Raw genomic sequence first — 15,792 nt, 5'->3', positions numbered from 1 at the left:
TACCAATCCTTCTTTACTCTTAAAGTGTGATATGAAATCAAACAAAGCAAATCATGACATGGGCTGCAATGTTGTTGCTTTGGGCAGGAGCTACATCCCCTATTTAGAATTCAACTCTTTCATAGGAAATCCGATTGTTTAGTACTGTTATTTATTCCAGAAACTTAACAGAGAACACAGAAATATCTCAAATCCCCCATTAAAAAAGGTCTTTTGATACATGGCACAATAATGATTTTTACCATAGATCCACTAAGGCTAGGTCCACACTACCCGCCTGATTTGGCGGGTAGAGATCGATCTTCTGGGATCAATTTATCGCGTCTCATCTGGACGCGATAAATCGATCCCAGAAGCACTCCCCCGTCGACTGCGGAACTCCTACTCACCGAGAGGAGGAAGCGCTGTCGACGGGGGAGCTTGCCTGCGCCGTGTGGACCCGCAGTAAGTAAACTTAGTTCGATCTAGGAAACGTCGACTTCAGCTACGCTATTCTTGTAGCTGAAGTTACGTTTCCTAGATCGATCCTCCACCCCAGTGTGGACCAAGCCTAAGCATCTGCACAAGAACAGCCTTGCAGACAGAGAGCATGCACTGTTAAGGTTCTATTTTCAGAGTGCTGGATACCTTCGGCTTCTAATGAACTTAACAGGAGTTGCAGACAACCAATAACTCTGAAAATCAGCCATCAACTTTTTAATCATTGCTACTTTTGAAAAATATACGGCCCTTGATTTAGCTAGAATGAAGGTAGCAAAAAACAGTCATGAAAGGAGAGGTTTGCTTATCTACTAATATGATTGCTGCCTGAATCGGTAGTTTATAATTTTAGTAATGCAGGAGTAGGCCAGATAGATGGACTAAATTCAAAAGAATATTGCAAACAAGAACATGTTTTGAAGTGCAACTATACGATAAGGGCTGATCCTGTAAGGAACTGAACTGATCTCTGCCTGCAGTCAGTACGAGAGTAGGGGAATCAACACCTCACGGTGCATGCTCCGTACTTCGGTAGTGGATCTTATGTACTGTGTAGTGAGTTTAGGCACATCCTTGAACTGCACCACCCCAGGAGGCCTTCCAGTCACAATTCTTGCTTCCTCCTTGCTCTGTGTGGAATGTCAACATCAGCAGCTAACTGTAACACACTTGCTCCAGTTGGATTGGCCAGTGAGTGGGGAGCAGAGCTAAGATTCTGCCCCACCTCTCTCCATTGTGTTTACATATCCTGAAGAGGGAGTAAGTAGGTATACAAACCTTACTTATTGCTGCGTGCCTGGATTCAAGGTCCAGGTAGACTATACAGCGTTTTAAGGGGGTTGTTGTCATTTGCTTTTACTCTCTTGCTCAGGCATGTACTCCAAGTCACAGTCGAGCCCTAAATAATTTTCTGTGGCTATTCTTAAAGCCAGGGCCGGCGCTTCCATTTAGGTGACCTAGGCGATTGCCTAGGGCACCAGGATTTGAGGAGGGTGGCATTTTGCCACCCTCGGCGGCAATTCAGCGGCGGGGGGTCCTTCTGCACTGTGGGTCTTCAGTCGCAATTCTGCGGCGGGTCCTTCACTCGCTCTGGGACACGCCGCCGAAGTGCCCCGAAGACCGGGAGCGCGGAAGGACTCCCGCCACCGAATTGCCGACGACGACGACCGGGAGTGCGGAAGGACCCCTGCCTAGGGCGCCAAAAACCCTGGCGCCGCTCCTGCTTAAAGTCTCTTTTGCCCTCCAAATTACTGCTTACTGCCACAGCTTTTCAGAACTTAAGAAATCTGTTAAACAATTATCTGCAAAGACAATTATGGAACCAGTTTCACTTAGCTGCATACTGAAGCACAAATGTATTGTAAATTGTGGAAAAGTGGGCAGCATTAATTGTATTCATCTCTGTTACTTGTATTGCTTGTGTAGTGTCTACTCCTGGTGGAAACACATCAGCCTACCAAAGCTCCCGCCCATACCCTATGCTTCTGGAAACACATCAGCCTACCAAAGCTCCCGCCCATACCCTATGCTTCTGTTTCTTACTTTTTGTCCCATTCACATTGCACTTTTGTTTATACGGAAAAAGAAAAGTCGTTATTGCTAAGGAAAACCTGCTATTTGCAGATGACAAAATAACAATGTTTGTTTTCGGGCTTCCTTTTCTCTTTCAATAAATGAGATTATGCATTGTGTAGCAGAATGCAGAGGGAGCCTTTACTGCCCAGGAAACAGGCCCAGAAGTTAGCCGTAGTCTAGATCTATATTTTCTTTTGGACTGCCCAATGAAATCTTAGCGTTAACCAGGGACTAGCTCTATCAGCAGGCACCGGGGCAGGACACAATATGTTGCATTAAGAAGCAATAGAGTTGGCCCTGCTCTTAGAACCAGCCCTAAATCATTCTGCTCTGCATATATCTCAGGGCATCACCACTTGGGCATTTGAGTTGCACAACCTGTGTGACATGGAGATAGGGTTACCATGGGTCCAGGTTTTCTTGGACATAACCTTTTTTTTTGGTAGTCCACTCTCCGTCTGGGTGGATTTTTGAAATAAGAGTCAAAGTCTGGGGTTATTGCAGAGCAGACATTATAGCTCAGAATGAGACCCCGATTGGTCTGCTTCCCAACTGGTCCCTCCCTGAATCCCCAGCTGATGAGTCCATTCCCCTGCAGCCCTGATTCCCAGGCCTTTGAGGGGGCCTTGCAGGGAGGCGCTGACTGACAGCTGATGCTAGGTCCTGGACTTGCACTTGCCACGGGGGCAGCGAACGACACTGCCCCCCACCTCCACTGAGTACTCCTGCCACAGATATGCCCTCCAGCACCCCCCAGATACCCCTCCCAATACATACACACCTCTCCAGGACCCTCACAAAATATTCCCTCCAGGACCCCCAACTCTACCCCACCTCCAATGCTCCCTTCTCCCCCAGCATCCTCTTTTTGGGAACCTGAAATATGGTAATCCTACTGGAACCCCTTGGCAAAGGGTCCTCTGTTCTTTGCAAACAACTCTCACTTCAGACCAGACAAACTCACACACCAAACACGTCTTAAGGACATTTGGCCATAAAGAGTAACATATAAGGTATCGACAGAAAGCTTGCAACTTGTGAAGATTCTTGATCATTGTGAGATGTACAGACAGGTAATATTTAAGGAATAATGTATTAATATTGAAAATATGCTTTATGGACTTGGAGTAGAAATTAGTCATCGGGAGATAATGTGTCTTGGTGGTGGCCCATTTGGATAAGGTGTTATAATGCAAAGCTCAATTGTTTAGTCATGTGCAATACTAAGACTTTGAATGGTAAACCTTAAGAGGCAACTATCAATACCACTTGAAGATAAAAAAAGGAGCTTTACAACAAGGGGTTTGCCCTGTCTGTGATATAGAAACAAAAGGCTGTTTGCAGTATAATGCAGAGGAGGGAGAAGCACTATCCATTCACTGACAAAACCACCTGTGGACGGGGAGTGCTTTAATGAGCATGTGGATCTTGATTCTTGAGTAACCATCCAGTTGTGCAACAGACTGAACGTTGGGGGGAGATGGGGAAATCTACTTTATTAGACCAGAAAAGGTAACTATTGATAAGTATAGGCCCAGGTTCACAGCTTATGATTTATTTTTGTATTGTAAACATTTATTTGCACCAAACTCTCTCGTTTCTAAATGAAATGTTATTCTTTCTTAAATAAATCTGCTTTTGTTTTATTGTAAATGCTCACAGCAGTGGTGGTTTAAGGTAAAACAGTGACAGGGCTGGATATCACAAGAGAATGAATCAAAGGGACTCATGTATTGGGGTGCACCTACTGTTAATCTACAAGGCAAAGGTAGGGCTTGCATAGCCCAGAGGAGAGTGTTTGAGTGGTTGAAAGGCTGGTGGTGTCAGGGAGCACCAAAGAAAGACTTCATCTCACTGGACGCAGTGGGTAACAAGGTGACTTACAGTGCTGGGTGCAGAGTACAGTTACCCTACCTAAACACACTTCCACTACTTGGAGCCAAAACAGATCATCTTCTTCTTTAAGGAAGTGATCAATATTGACTTTGTCAGAAAAACAAAGAACAAGTCATGTCTACGTATATACAGATTATATATGTAAAGTACCTTTGACAGTTATCTGTGCTATTGCTTCTATAACACCAAGGGTGGACATAGCAACACAAGTGTAGTTTGCAGACTGCCTGACATCATTAAGCTCAAGGACATTCCTTCCTATTGGCATATCATCTTCGGGCGTCAAATCTTCAGCCCCCAGCATCCATTTCACATATGGCATTGGTGACCCCACGGCAACACAGGTGATGTTAACACTCCCTCCTGGCATGATCTCATGATTGGTAGGTGGGATAGAGAACCTTGGTGGGACCCGGCGAACTGGAACAAAACACAAAAAAAGTAATAACATATACAAAAAGGGAAAATGAGTTTTGCATATAGACTACATGCACTGTACAGACACAATTTAACATTTTAAACATGTTATTCAATTTGCCAAAAAATAAAATATACAGACTACACAAGTATAGTGTCTGCACAAAAAGTAAATTATTCTATATTTACTTGTTGATATCATTAGACACATTCATACAAAAGTTGATTCAGACCTACTAGGGGCCCACAATTGACTAACTATATACTAACAATACACAAACACCATGCAAAAGATACACACACACATATATATATATATATGCATGTAGTTTGTATGCATATATACATATATTTATATATAATATGCACAGAAGAAAACTGGAGGGTTAACAGCATGCTTGAGTTGAGTACCAAAACCAACTTCAATGCTGCGTACTTCCAGTTGATGTGAATAAATGTGCTGGACCACATTGTCACATCACAGCCCTGGAACACATCACCTACAGTACACTGAAAGTGCAATTTGATTTGCTTTCAGACTCAAAGTGGATGCAGCCTCAAGACCTCACACTAACACTGAAACAAACATAGAAAAATATATATAGTCACAGGAGAAGAAACAAGGCAAAGCCAGTATGAGTACTGGATTTGGTCATGCAGGCAAGCAAATGACAGAATCTGTAGAGAATCATGCTCAGGAAAATGTTGGAGAATCAAAATTACAGAAAGAAACAAAATTGCTAAAACCAAAAAGGAAAACTTATTGGGAGAAAGAATAAAACTAAAAACTGGGGGTTGGATGGGTTGACAGAAACAGGAATTTAAAGGAGGATAGGGTTGGAGGGAGGAGGATATTAGATTAAGCTCAGGTTGTTATGAAGCATCTATAAGGTGGGGCCACTGGGGAAAGAGCAGAACATTTAACATTCAGGGTTCTACTGTGTTTGCATGTAAGGAAAGCAAAGTAAGCTACTAGGATTAGTCATATTAGAGGTTTTCTATATTCAAAATGAGGGGCAGCTGATTGAAAACACATAGCAGGACATCGCATTAACAGAATAGTTAATAGTTAAGCAAACACAACACCGAGAAAAAATTACCAGGCAACAATAAATCAGTGTTCCTGCTTCAGATATTCTCTGTGTGTGTGCACATGTGTGTGGGAGGAGGCAGAGGGAGAAGTGACAGAGAGGTAGGTTTGTATTTAGGCCTTTAATTGGACAAAGTACTCTGCACTGTATTTATTTGAGGTTGATGAACCAGAAGCTAATCGTAAAACATTTTTTTTAATTCAGCAAAAAACAAAAAATAAAACAACAGACTATGAGTAACAGAAGAAACATTGTATTAGTTTGAAACCTTTCTGCTGGATTTAGTTAAATTTTGGTGAACTACTATTGACTCAAGAGGGGCTTACTGCGATGGCCTCGTGAGTGAATGACAGGCATGGGGAAACAAGCAAAGAGCATAACATGCCTTCAGCAGCCAATTCAGAGGCCACACACAAAGCAAGAAGCAGGCAAGGTGGAATTTGTAGTATCAAACGGAATAGTTTTAAACAGAGGGGAGTTTAGTTTTCATGCTTGGGCTGCTTAGAGAAGCAATTGCAGGGAAATCATTCTTGAACAGCAGGCATCAATATAAACAAGAAATTAAAGGAAAAGAAAAAAGCAGGAACACTGACCAAGTTTACCAGACCTTAGTGTTAAAAGTTACAGGTTGCCATGCACCCAAGTTCATTCTCATCATGCACAACAATTAGATATCAGCACGCATCAAAAGCCATGACCAGGGCATTCTCTGCTTAAACATAACATTAACTTAAAAAAGGCCACAATGCAGCTACATTCATTTCATTTGTATTCTTTGTTATTGGTTTAATTAATAGTTTTGTAAGGTGGGTAAAAAGTAAAAAACACACCAACCTTCTCGCAGCTCTGAGGGATGTAGGGGGTTTGATGCAGAACACAATGAAATGAGGAAAGGAGAAAAACAAGGGAAACACAGAGAGAGTAAAAAGGCCATATCAAGGCTTTCAACTGCTACTTGAACATCTTTATTTGCTCTAATTAAACCTTCCTATGTCAGCTTGAAAAGTTAGCAATTTCTCGCCGCTATTACGGTGTTAGAAACAATAGCTAGCATCATTTTGAAATTTTCCTCTGGATAAAAAAGGTACACATGCTTCATGCAGTACAGGAAAGTCAGTATTTTTTTGAGGATGGGAAAAAGGATCAAACAACTTTCTAAGGATGCCATGAATCTTTGCTTGGGCCAAAAAACCACCCAAAACAAAACAAAAAAGAAGACAAAAAAGGTTGATTGAAACATTACTTCTAACAAAAATTTCAAGATCAAGCTAGATATTTTTGGTAAGATCACCCGCACTACAGTAATGAGCTTAAAGCTGTTTCAGCTTTCACACATATTTTCTACACCCCACCCCTAGTTTGTAGACATATATATATATATATATATACACACACACACATATATATAAAATATGTATATAGGTATTGAAGTATAGGCCTTATATTGTACAGAAAGCTACATGAACCAGCTGTTAGAAATACTGTCAAAGAGGAACCACTTCTTTCTGTTTGAAATCAAAAGAACACTTTCACAGATTTTAAAATTAATCATTTCTATTACTTTACAGGGAAATATGAATGTATCCTCATAATTCATACCTGTCATATAGACAAGCAATTCATTTTTAAAGTACAGCCAGTTTTATTACTGCAGTGGAAGGGATTACACTTTTCCGATAATGTTTAAATAAAATATATATAGATATAGATGTGTGTGTGTGTGTGTGTGTGTACACCTCCCCACACATTTTATATATGTATATATATATCTGTATGTAAAGAAGAAATAGAAAAGGAAGAAGAATATACAATTGTGCTCTGCATATATTATTTTAAAGTTTGAAGCTTTTCCTTTGCAACTCGGCAGCAGAGGTTACGTAGACATACACCTCATTGCCTTGGAGTTACACCCAGAGCTGATTAGTAGCATACCAAGCAATTACCTCAGGAGTTTGAAAAGAAAACACAAAAGAAAGAAACAAAACAAAATAATAATAATAAAAAATGCAAAGCACGGGTCTAAATCAATGCAGGAATAATAGAAGCCAAGATGTAAAAGTGTAAATATACTTACAAACCTTAAGTCACAGGATAGATTGAACTCAAGAGTGCTTTTTAAAAAAATCCCTGTCCTCTAAACTTTTAAAACATATTCCGTTACTGTTACTTCTACCATAGCAGTTTGTTTATTACTATGTTAATTGCACAGACCCTGAGAGTATCTCAACACCCCCTGAGCCTGAATGAAGAGTGGATGCCAGGGTTATGTCATTCCTACCTCTGACATATAGATTGGCAGGGGCAGAATAGCGTGTACCCGCACTGTTGGTTGCAACACACTCATATTTGCCTTGGTCAGATTCTTCGCTCAGTTCAATTTGGAGGGCACCTGTATGAATATAAAATATATAGCCAAAGAGATGGTCAGAGAAGGTTTTCTAGATCCATAATTATACACCGCTTAACAATACGAAAAGCCCTGTATGCGAAGGTCCACTCAACGTCGGTTCATTTTCTTGCTAAGGTGCACAGACAGAAAATGATGCGATGAAAAAAACAAAGATTATTTTTTTCACATCATCAGTGCTAGCACAGGAAACAATTTGCATTTGGCAAAAAAAATCACTTTTTAAACATTACTTTTTTTTCCCCCTCGACCATTAAAATGAAGATGGGTGAGACTGCTTCAAGGAAGTATGGCTTTTAAATAAAACAAAAGAGATTAAGTTGTTGGGTTGTTCTATTTTTCTGAGTTTGTTTATTTTTTGTAACAAAAGTAGTGCAAAAGGTGGTACTCTCAAAAAAGACAGGATGGGTTTCAAGAAAGTCTTCTGCTGAAGAAAGCCAAAAATGTGCAGCAAGAACAAAAAAGCTGCTTAAAGTGTAAAAAAAAAAGAAACTGCATTAGTCATTCATAATTATCAAAATATTCTCTTAAAGAAATAAAACTCCCTTAAGACATGCAGATTGGTAAGAAAAGAAAGATGGTTTGCCACAACTTACAATCTTTTAGTACGTTTGCTGAAAAACAAAGAGCAGTTGAATTAGAAGACAAAAAAAAGTTTAAAAGCATGGTCTATGCCAACAAGGAAGAACCAACCAACCACTGCTGAGGACCTCAGGAGGGCCCCCCCTAAGACACCCATCAAAATCCACGAGTGGGATTAGCAGTGTGGTGTCACAAAACCCAAGAAAAATACAAAACAAGAATTATAAAAGAAGTGAACATTTTTGTCAAAGTATAAAAAACCAGCAATACCATACACCACCAAGAATGACGACTCATTAACCTTTCATTTCCAAAGCCTGAAGATCAGAAGATCCAAAAATCCAGAGATGGGGTAAATCCAAGAAAAAACAACAACAAAAAACAACAAGGAAAAAAAGCATTGCTGTAATTTTGTAGGGGGGGAAAAACCATTTTCAACTTTATGAAGTTAAAAGAAAAAAAGAATTGGAGACCAACAAAAACAAAAAACCTTTTTTTGAAAGATAAAGACAAAAAGAAGATATTCCATGTTGTCTTCTGCATGTCTGCAACTGTTCTCCAGACCACCTTGGCTTTGGTCCAGAACAAGAACAGCTAAGGAAGAAAAAAAATGATCTTTTTTTTTTTGTTCTAGTTGAACAAAAAAAAAAAAAAAAAAAAAAAAAAGAAAAAAGAAAGAAAGAAAAAAGAAGACGAAGAAGAAGAAGAAGAAAAAAGAAAAAAGAGGGACAAATGGTACGCTGTGACTGGGCTATGGCCAAAAGACCTGGATATGCTTTCTTTGAAGCATATCACAAATTAAATGTATCGTTTTCAAAAATGAAGAAACAAAATAAGGGAAAGGAAAAGGGAAATGGAAATAAAGGTCACAACATGAGAATCACTGATCATAACCAAACAGAATAAAGGAAAAAATAAGGATGATGGACATTTCTGTGTTGTTGTTTTTTAACAGGACAAAGATGAGAAGGATGAAAGGACAGAAAGAATGAGTAAGATCATTCTGTGAACGTTAGTTCAGCACTCTTACCTCTTATTGGTGTACCACCTGGGTGGATAATATGAATGCAAATAAGATTAGAAAGAAGAAGCATTAGTACGAGAAGAAGGAGGCTAGGGCTTTGGAAGAAGAATCAAATTAGATTTACAGAATTAAATAAGGTCTTAAAAAAAACTTGAATTACTATACTTTTAAAACAGGAATATATTAGATAGTATTATTAGATTATAAAAGCAAGTTGCACTGTACCACAAAGGGCAAAGGCCACAAAAAGCAGCATTGCCACTCTCAGAGAAGCATCTGAGTTCTTAAGTGTTTGGTTATATAGGGTTAGAAATATATCGTATATGCCTCACATCCTTAAAGAAAAACTTTACAATAATGTATTTAATACATAGTTTAGGAAAATATTGGATATTCTATTTAAGGGTGTGTATATATATATATATTCTCTATATATATATAGATAGAGAGAGAGAGAGGATACACTGAAGGCTATCTGGAAACAAACACTGCAGTTTAGATTGGATTATGGCATTCACTGCACTCTATGTGATACTTGTGTACTGTTTCTTCTAGACAGGTGTTGCTATGATTGATACAACATTTCTGTGGAGGTGTGTGTGTGCGCCACTACGGAGATCTGGTGACTACACTGACTGTTAGTAAAATGCATGCCATGCATTTTAAGAATAATAATCATCATAATAATATAATAATAATATTCTGAATATGGAAATTAGTGGGGGTGAAGTGCGCTTCAGAACTAAGCACTTACCAATAGATTCTGGAGATTTAAATACGGAGAGAAGAAAGACAGCATAAAAATATTATTATATTCCTTATAATTTGGCACAAAGTTTTCAGTTAAAACTTTATATACTAAATAATCTATGTCACATGTGAAAATTAATTCTTAATTTACATTAACAGTAGGTTAATTTACACAGTTCTGCTGACAACAAGCAAAGAGTCAGTTAACAAGACGATTTAACATCACAGGACAGGTCAAAAGCTGAGAATTCTGGGAAGACAGGTGATTAAACAACTTAGATTCTACAGCAATATCACTATCATTGCCAAGGCAAAAGGCTTATTATCACCCCATTATATTATTTGGGGATAAGCTTTAAACTTGATAAATTTAGAGTTATCTTTTTTTTCTTTTATTTTTTTTAAATCTAACGAGAGCAAAAGAATAAACTAAGGTGGGAAGGGTGGGGGGTGAAAGGACTATTAGGGAAGTGCAACGGGCAAAGAGAGAGAAGCATAAGCTGGAGTCTACACCAAAAGCAGGCTTCTGTAGATCCAGACAATGTAGGATTCAGAAAGCTTTAGCGTGGGTGCACACTACTGTGGCTAAATGTGTTGGAAAAATGCTCAGCCAGCAAAAAGCCCTTTTTTCATAGGTTACCCAAGGACTTTTTTTACCCTCCCACCCTTTTTTCTAAAGGTATGGTTACGCATGGGAAAAAGTACTGTGTTTTATGTATTTGTGAGAGGAAAGAAATTGTGTCCAAACTGGCTAATCTTTGGTGGCTTCAAATGTGGAAAAGACAGCACAAAACACACTTTTTATTGAATATTTTTAGTGTCTAAATATGAAAGTTTTGGTTTTGATGAATATAACCATTGGCACTCCTTGAAAGTTCTGAATGAAGTCCAATGTTGAAATAAATTTGTGGAAAAAAAAAAGGAAAGAAGAAAGAAAGAGGAGAAAATGGATCCGTCAAATACTGCGGAAAAGCAGTAAAGAAAAAAAATATCAAAAATACAGTCACAGCAGTGAGCAATGTGGAGTGAACAGAAGCTGCAAAACACACACACACAGACGGACTCTGGAACAGGCTATGACAGCATCACAGACATGGACAACACACTCAGTAACACAGAAAAGAGAAGAGGAAGAGAAATTTTTACCTATAAATAAATAAAAAAATAGTGTGAGAGAACAACTCTGGGCGTTAGTGGAAACAGTAACAAGACCCTACCTGATCGTAATTGTTTAATACGTCCATTGTTGTTGCTTGTGTCAACAGGTAAGAAATCTTTGAACCAAGTTATTTCAGGATCAGGATTGCCGCTGGCTGCGCATAACATAGTGGCTGTGCGAGTGCGTTCGACCACCTTCAACTGGGGACCCATATCAATGGTGGGAAAACCACGAGGAATTTGATCCTCTGAAAAGGAAACACAGAGTTTGGTTTTATAACAATCTTTCACATTTGTTATATAAAAACTCATATGTGTACAACATACAGACCAAGATTCATAGCCACAGCTCCAGCTCCTTTGCATTGAAGTGGCAGCTAAGGTCTTCCAGAGTAGAAGGGGGTGAAGCAGAGAGCCATACACTCCACCTGATCCTCAGATGCTGTAGTGGCTCCTATGGGACCACAGCAGCCAGCGTAACTAAGAGCAGCTCCCACTTGAGCTGTTCTAAGCAGGGGCGGCTCTATGTATTTTGCCGCCCCAAGCATGGCAATCAGGCGGCTTTTGGTGGCGCGCCTGCGGGATGTTCGCCGGTCCCGCGGCTTCGGCGTACCCGCGGCCGAATTGCTCCCGAAGCCGTGGGACCGATGGACCTCCCGCATGCCGCCGAAGGCTCCCTGACTGCCGCCCTCACAGTGACCGGCAGGCCACCCCCCGCAGCTTGCCACCCCAGGCACATGCTTGGTGCGCTGGTGCCTGGAGCCGCCCCTGGTTCTAAGTTATGCCAGAGGTTGTCAGCCTAGAATCAGGGGAGCATAAAAGGTGGCTCAGAGACAGCTTTTCATCAGATATACTGTGTCTCAACTTGGCATAGCTGAGGATCTGGCTGACTGTGTATTATGCACATTCTTTAAACACCCAATCATCTGTGCATGGTCAGGCATTATCATACCAACACTGTTCCTCTTGAATGTGTCCTCTTTAATGTATGGAGAATGTTGACTAGTGGTTAGGGCATTAGCCTGGGACCAGGAAGACCCACGTTCAATTTCCTCCTTTGCCTGTGAGTTTGGGCAAATAATTTAGACCCTGTCTCAATTCTTCTTATGTAAAATGGCGATAATAGCACTTCACTACCTCAGAGGGGTAGTTGTGGGGTTGAATACATTAAAATATTTACCAAGAGCTCAGGTACTACAGCTAGGATACATAGAATAATCATAATGATTTTGAAAGTATATATATAGTATCTTTCATACAAAGAACTCAGATATTATGGTAATGGGCCTGGTGTATAAAAACCTAGGGTTGAAACCCTGGTCCTACTGAAGTCAATGACAAAACTCTGGCTGACTTCAATGGGGCCAGGATTCCACTCTCCATACACAGATCCTAGGGGAATTTTATTAAGTTTATTACACCTTAAAGATTGCCTAAGATGGTGGAGCTTGAGTTTGTATTAGGTTAAGGCGAGGGTTTGGGGTTCAAGTTCAAAGCTAAATCAGAACTAGAGTAAGATTTGGATTCAATGGTGCTGAACTCTCACGAGTATTCTTGAAGGAATCTGTCTATATTTCTGTCCAAAATAGAGGAAATCTCATGAGACCAATCATAAGATTGCAGCTATACCCAAACCTAAATGAGAAAGGACCAAATGTGTGAGGGGAGATTAACTAGCAGGGATTTTATTCTAGACCCTGAGCCCTCTGAAATCTGAGAAAGTTCATATTCCATGTTGTGGTGTTTGGCTCCAGTTCATCTGTAATATATATTAATTCCTTTTCCCACTTCTGCGGTGGAACACAACAACTATTTAACACTACACAGCTAAACTGTATAACAGTAGTTGAGCATAACTAATTTAACATTCTTGGAGAAGTTAAATAGACAATACATCATAATCTAAACAGGAATTTACTTCTCTTACAAAAAGTACTGTGGGATCAGGATTGCAGTTTTACATATCAATCAAATCACAGCATCTTCAACATTGCCTCTCTACTCAGGGCCTCATCCTAAGAAGTACTGAACATCTTCAATTTCCAGTGAAGTCTGGAGTTGTAGTTGCTCAGCACATCTCAGGATCAGGCACTAAGAAAGTAGAATACCACCTACTGAATCATTAACACTACTTTCTGTAGCACTTGGCCTTTCCCTATAGATTTCCAATCCAAGAAGTGACCTGGAGTAATCAAAACTGATGAAATCATACCTTAAATTAGTAAGTCTGCCACTGTTTCCTTAAATTAGTATGTCTCCCACTGTTTAAAAGGACACATGCTGCAAGATGCTCTTCTTGTCTGTGGTCTCTCATCCTGTGCCTAAACTCTGAATTCTCTGGGGCAGGGACTACCTTTTATTATGCAGCTATTATGCCTACCACAATGAGGCACTGCTCCCTGATTGGAGCCCCTTATGCACTACTGAAACACAAACAAATATAATAATAATAATAGGGCTATCGATTAATCACAGTTAACTCACATGATTAAATTTAAAAAAATTATGATAAAAAAATTTAATAGTGATTAGTCGCTGTTTTAATCGCACTGTTAAACGATAGAATACCAATTGAAATTTGTTACATATTTTTGCATGTTTTTCTACATTTTCAATTATATTGATTTGAATTACAACACAGAATACAAAATGTACAGTGCTCACTTTATATTATTTTTGATTACAGATATTTACACTGTAAAAATGACAAACAAAAGAAATCATATTTTTCAGTTCACCTCATACAAATACTGTAGTGCAATCTCTTTATTGTGAAAGTGCAACTTATAAATGTAGATTTTTTTTTGTTACATAACTACACCCATAACAAAACAATGTAAAACTTTAGAGCCTACAAGTCCACTCAGTCCTATTTCTTGTTCAGCCAATCACTAAGAGAAACAAGCTTGTTTACATTTACAGGAGATAATGCTGCCCGCTTCTTATTTACAATGTCACCAGTAAGTGAAAACAGACGTTCACATGGCACTTTTGTAGCCGTCATTACAAGGTATTTACGTGCCAGATATGCTAAACATTCATATGCCTCTTCATGCTTTGACCACCATTCCAGAGGACATGCTTCCATGCTGATGTTGCTTGTTAAAAGAAAAAATGCTTTAATTAAATTTGTGACTGAACTCCTTGGTGGAGAATTCTATGTCTCCTGCTCCATGGTTTTACCCGCATTCTGCCATATATTTTGTGTTATGGTAGTCTCGGATGATGACCCAGCATATGTTGTTTGATTTAAGAATACTTTCACTGCAGAAGGATAGCTACAGCACTAGACCCAAGGTTTAAGAATCTGAAGTGCCTTCCAAAATCTGAGAGGGATGAGGTGTGGCGCATGCTTTCTGAAGTCTTAAAAGAGCAACACTCTGATGCAGAAACTACAGAACCAGAAACACCAGAAAAGAAAATCAACCTTCTATTGGTGGCATCTGGCTCAGATGATGAAAATGAACATGTGTCGGTACACACTGGTTTGGATTGTTATCGAGCAAAAGCAGTCATCTTCATGGATGCATGTCCTCTGGAATGCTGGCTGAAGCATGAAGGGACATATGAATATTTAGCACATCTGGCATGTAAATATCTTGCGACGCCGGCTACAACAATGCCATGAAAACATCTGCTCTCACTTTCAGGTGACATTGTAAACAAGAAGCGGGCAGCATTATCTCCTGCAAATGTAAACAAACTTGATTCTCTTTGAGAAGTAGGACTGAGTGGACTTGTAGGCTCTAAAGTTTTACATTGTTTTATTTTTGAATGCAGGTTTTTTTTTCATAATTCTACATTTGTAAGTGCAACTTTCATGATAAAGAGATTGCACTACAGTATTTGCATTAAGTGAACTGAAAATACTATTTCTTTTGTTTTTTACAGTGCAAAATATTTGTAATAAAATATAAAAATAAAGTGAGCACTGTATACTTTGTATTCTGTGTTGTAATTGAAATCAATAATTTGAAAATGAAGAAAACATCCAAAAATATTTAAATAAATGGTATTCTATTATTGTTTAACAGCGCAATTAATCGTGATAATTTTTTTTAAATTGCTTGACAGCCCTAAATAATAATAAATAAGGTTGAGCCAGATTTTGAGCTTCATATAGCCTTTTTTTTTTTTTTGGCATGTTCTATTGACTTATTCTCTCCAACTGTGAGTGAAATTCAATCCTGTGTATAGGCTTATGTACCACTTAAGTTCCACTTCAGGCATCACTATAGGTCTTAAGAGGGACTTAAGTGATACACATATGTTGTCTTGTGTCTCTGCGCAGCAGTGAATTTCAGTTGAAGAGAGTATCTGTGATATCATCAGTGTGTAGAAATGGGGTTTTCATCTGAATGTTTTGTGGGGTGTTAGGAGAGAGAAGGTGGGGATTTCAAAGGAAGCTATTT

At 39.2% G+C, this 15,792-nt stretch overlaps 1 protein-coding gene across 43 annotated transcripts in view; it reads right to left on the bottom strand.

Moving 5' to 3' along the window:
• PTPRD (protein tyrosine phosphatase receptor type D) overlaps positions 1 to 15,792 on the bottom strand; it is a 1,673,772-nt gene that overhangs the window by 178,559 nt on the left and 1,479,421 nt on the right. For 28 of the 43 annotated variants that reach the window (XM_065549568.1, XM_065549595.1, XM_065549566.1 and 25 more), the window contains 4 exons: positions 11,440 to 11,628; positions 9,479 to 9,496; positions 7,738 to 7,848; positions 4,102 to 4,371 (listed from right to left, as the gene is read on the bottom strand). In XM_065549568.1, the coding sequence (XP_065405640.1) occupies positions 4,102 to 4,371; positions 7,738 to 7,848; positions 9,479 to 9,496; positions 11,440 to 11,628 (588 nt within the window). The other 15 variants (XM_065549574.1, XM_065549575.1, XM_065549581.1 and 12 more) reach the window with 3 other exon arrangements.

This window comes from Chrysemys picta, chromosome 6, assembly GCF_011386835.1.
Source record: "Chrysemys picta bellii isolate R12L10 chromosome 6, ASM1138683v2, whole genome shotgun sequence".
In the NCBI taxonomy this organism is placed as follows: Eukaryota; Metazoa; Chordata; order Testudines; family Emydidae; genus Chrysemys; species Chrysemys picta.
This window is presented reverse-complemented; position numbering and strand designations above follow the sequence as displayed.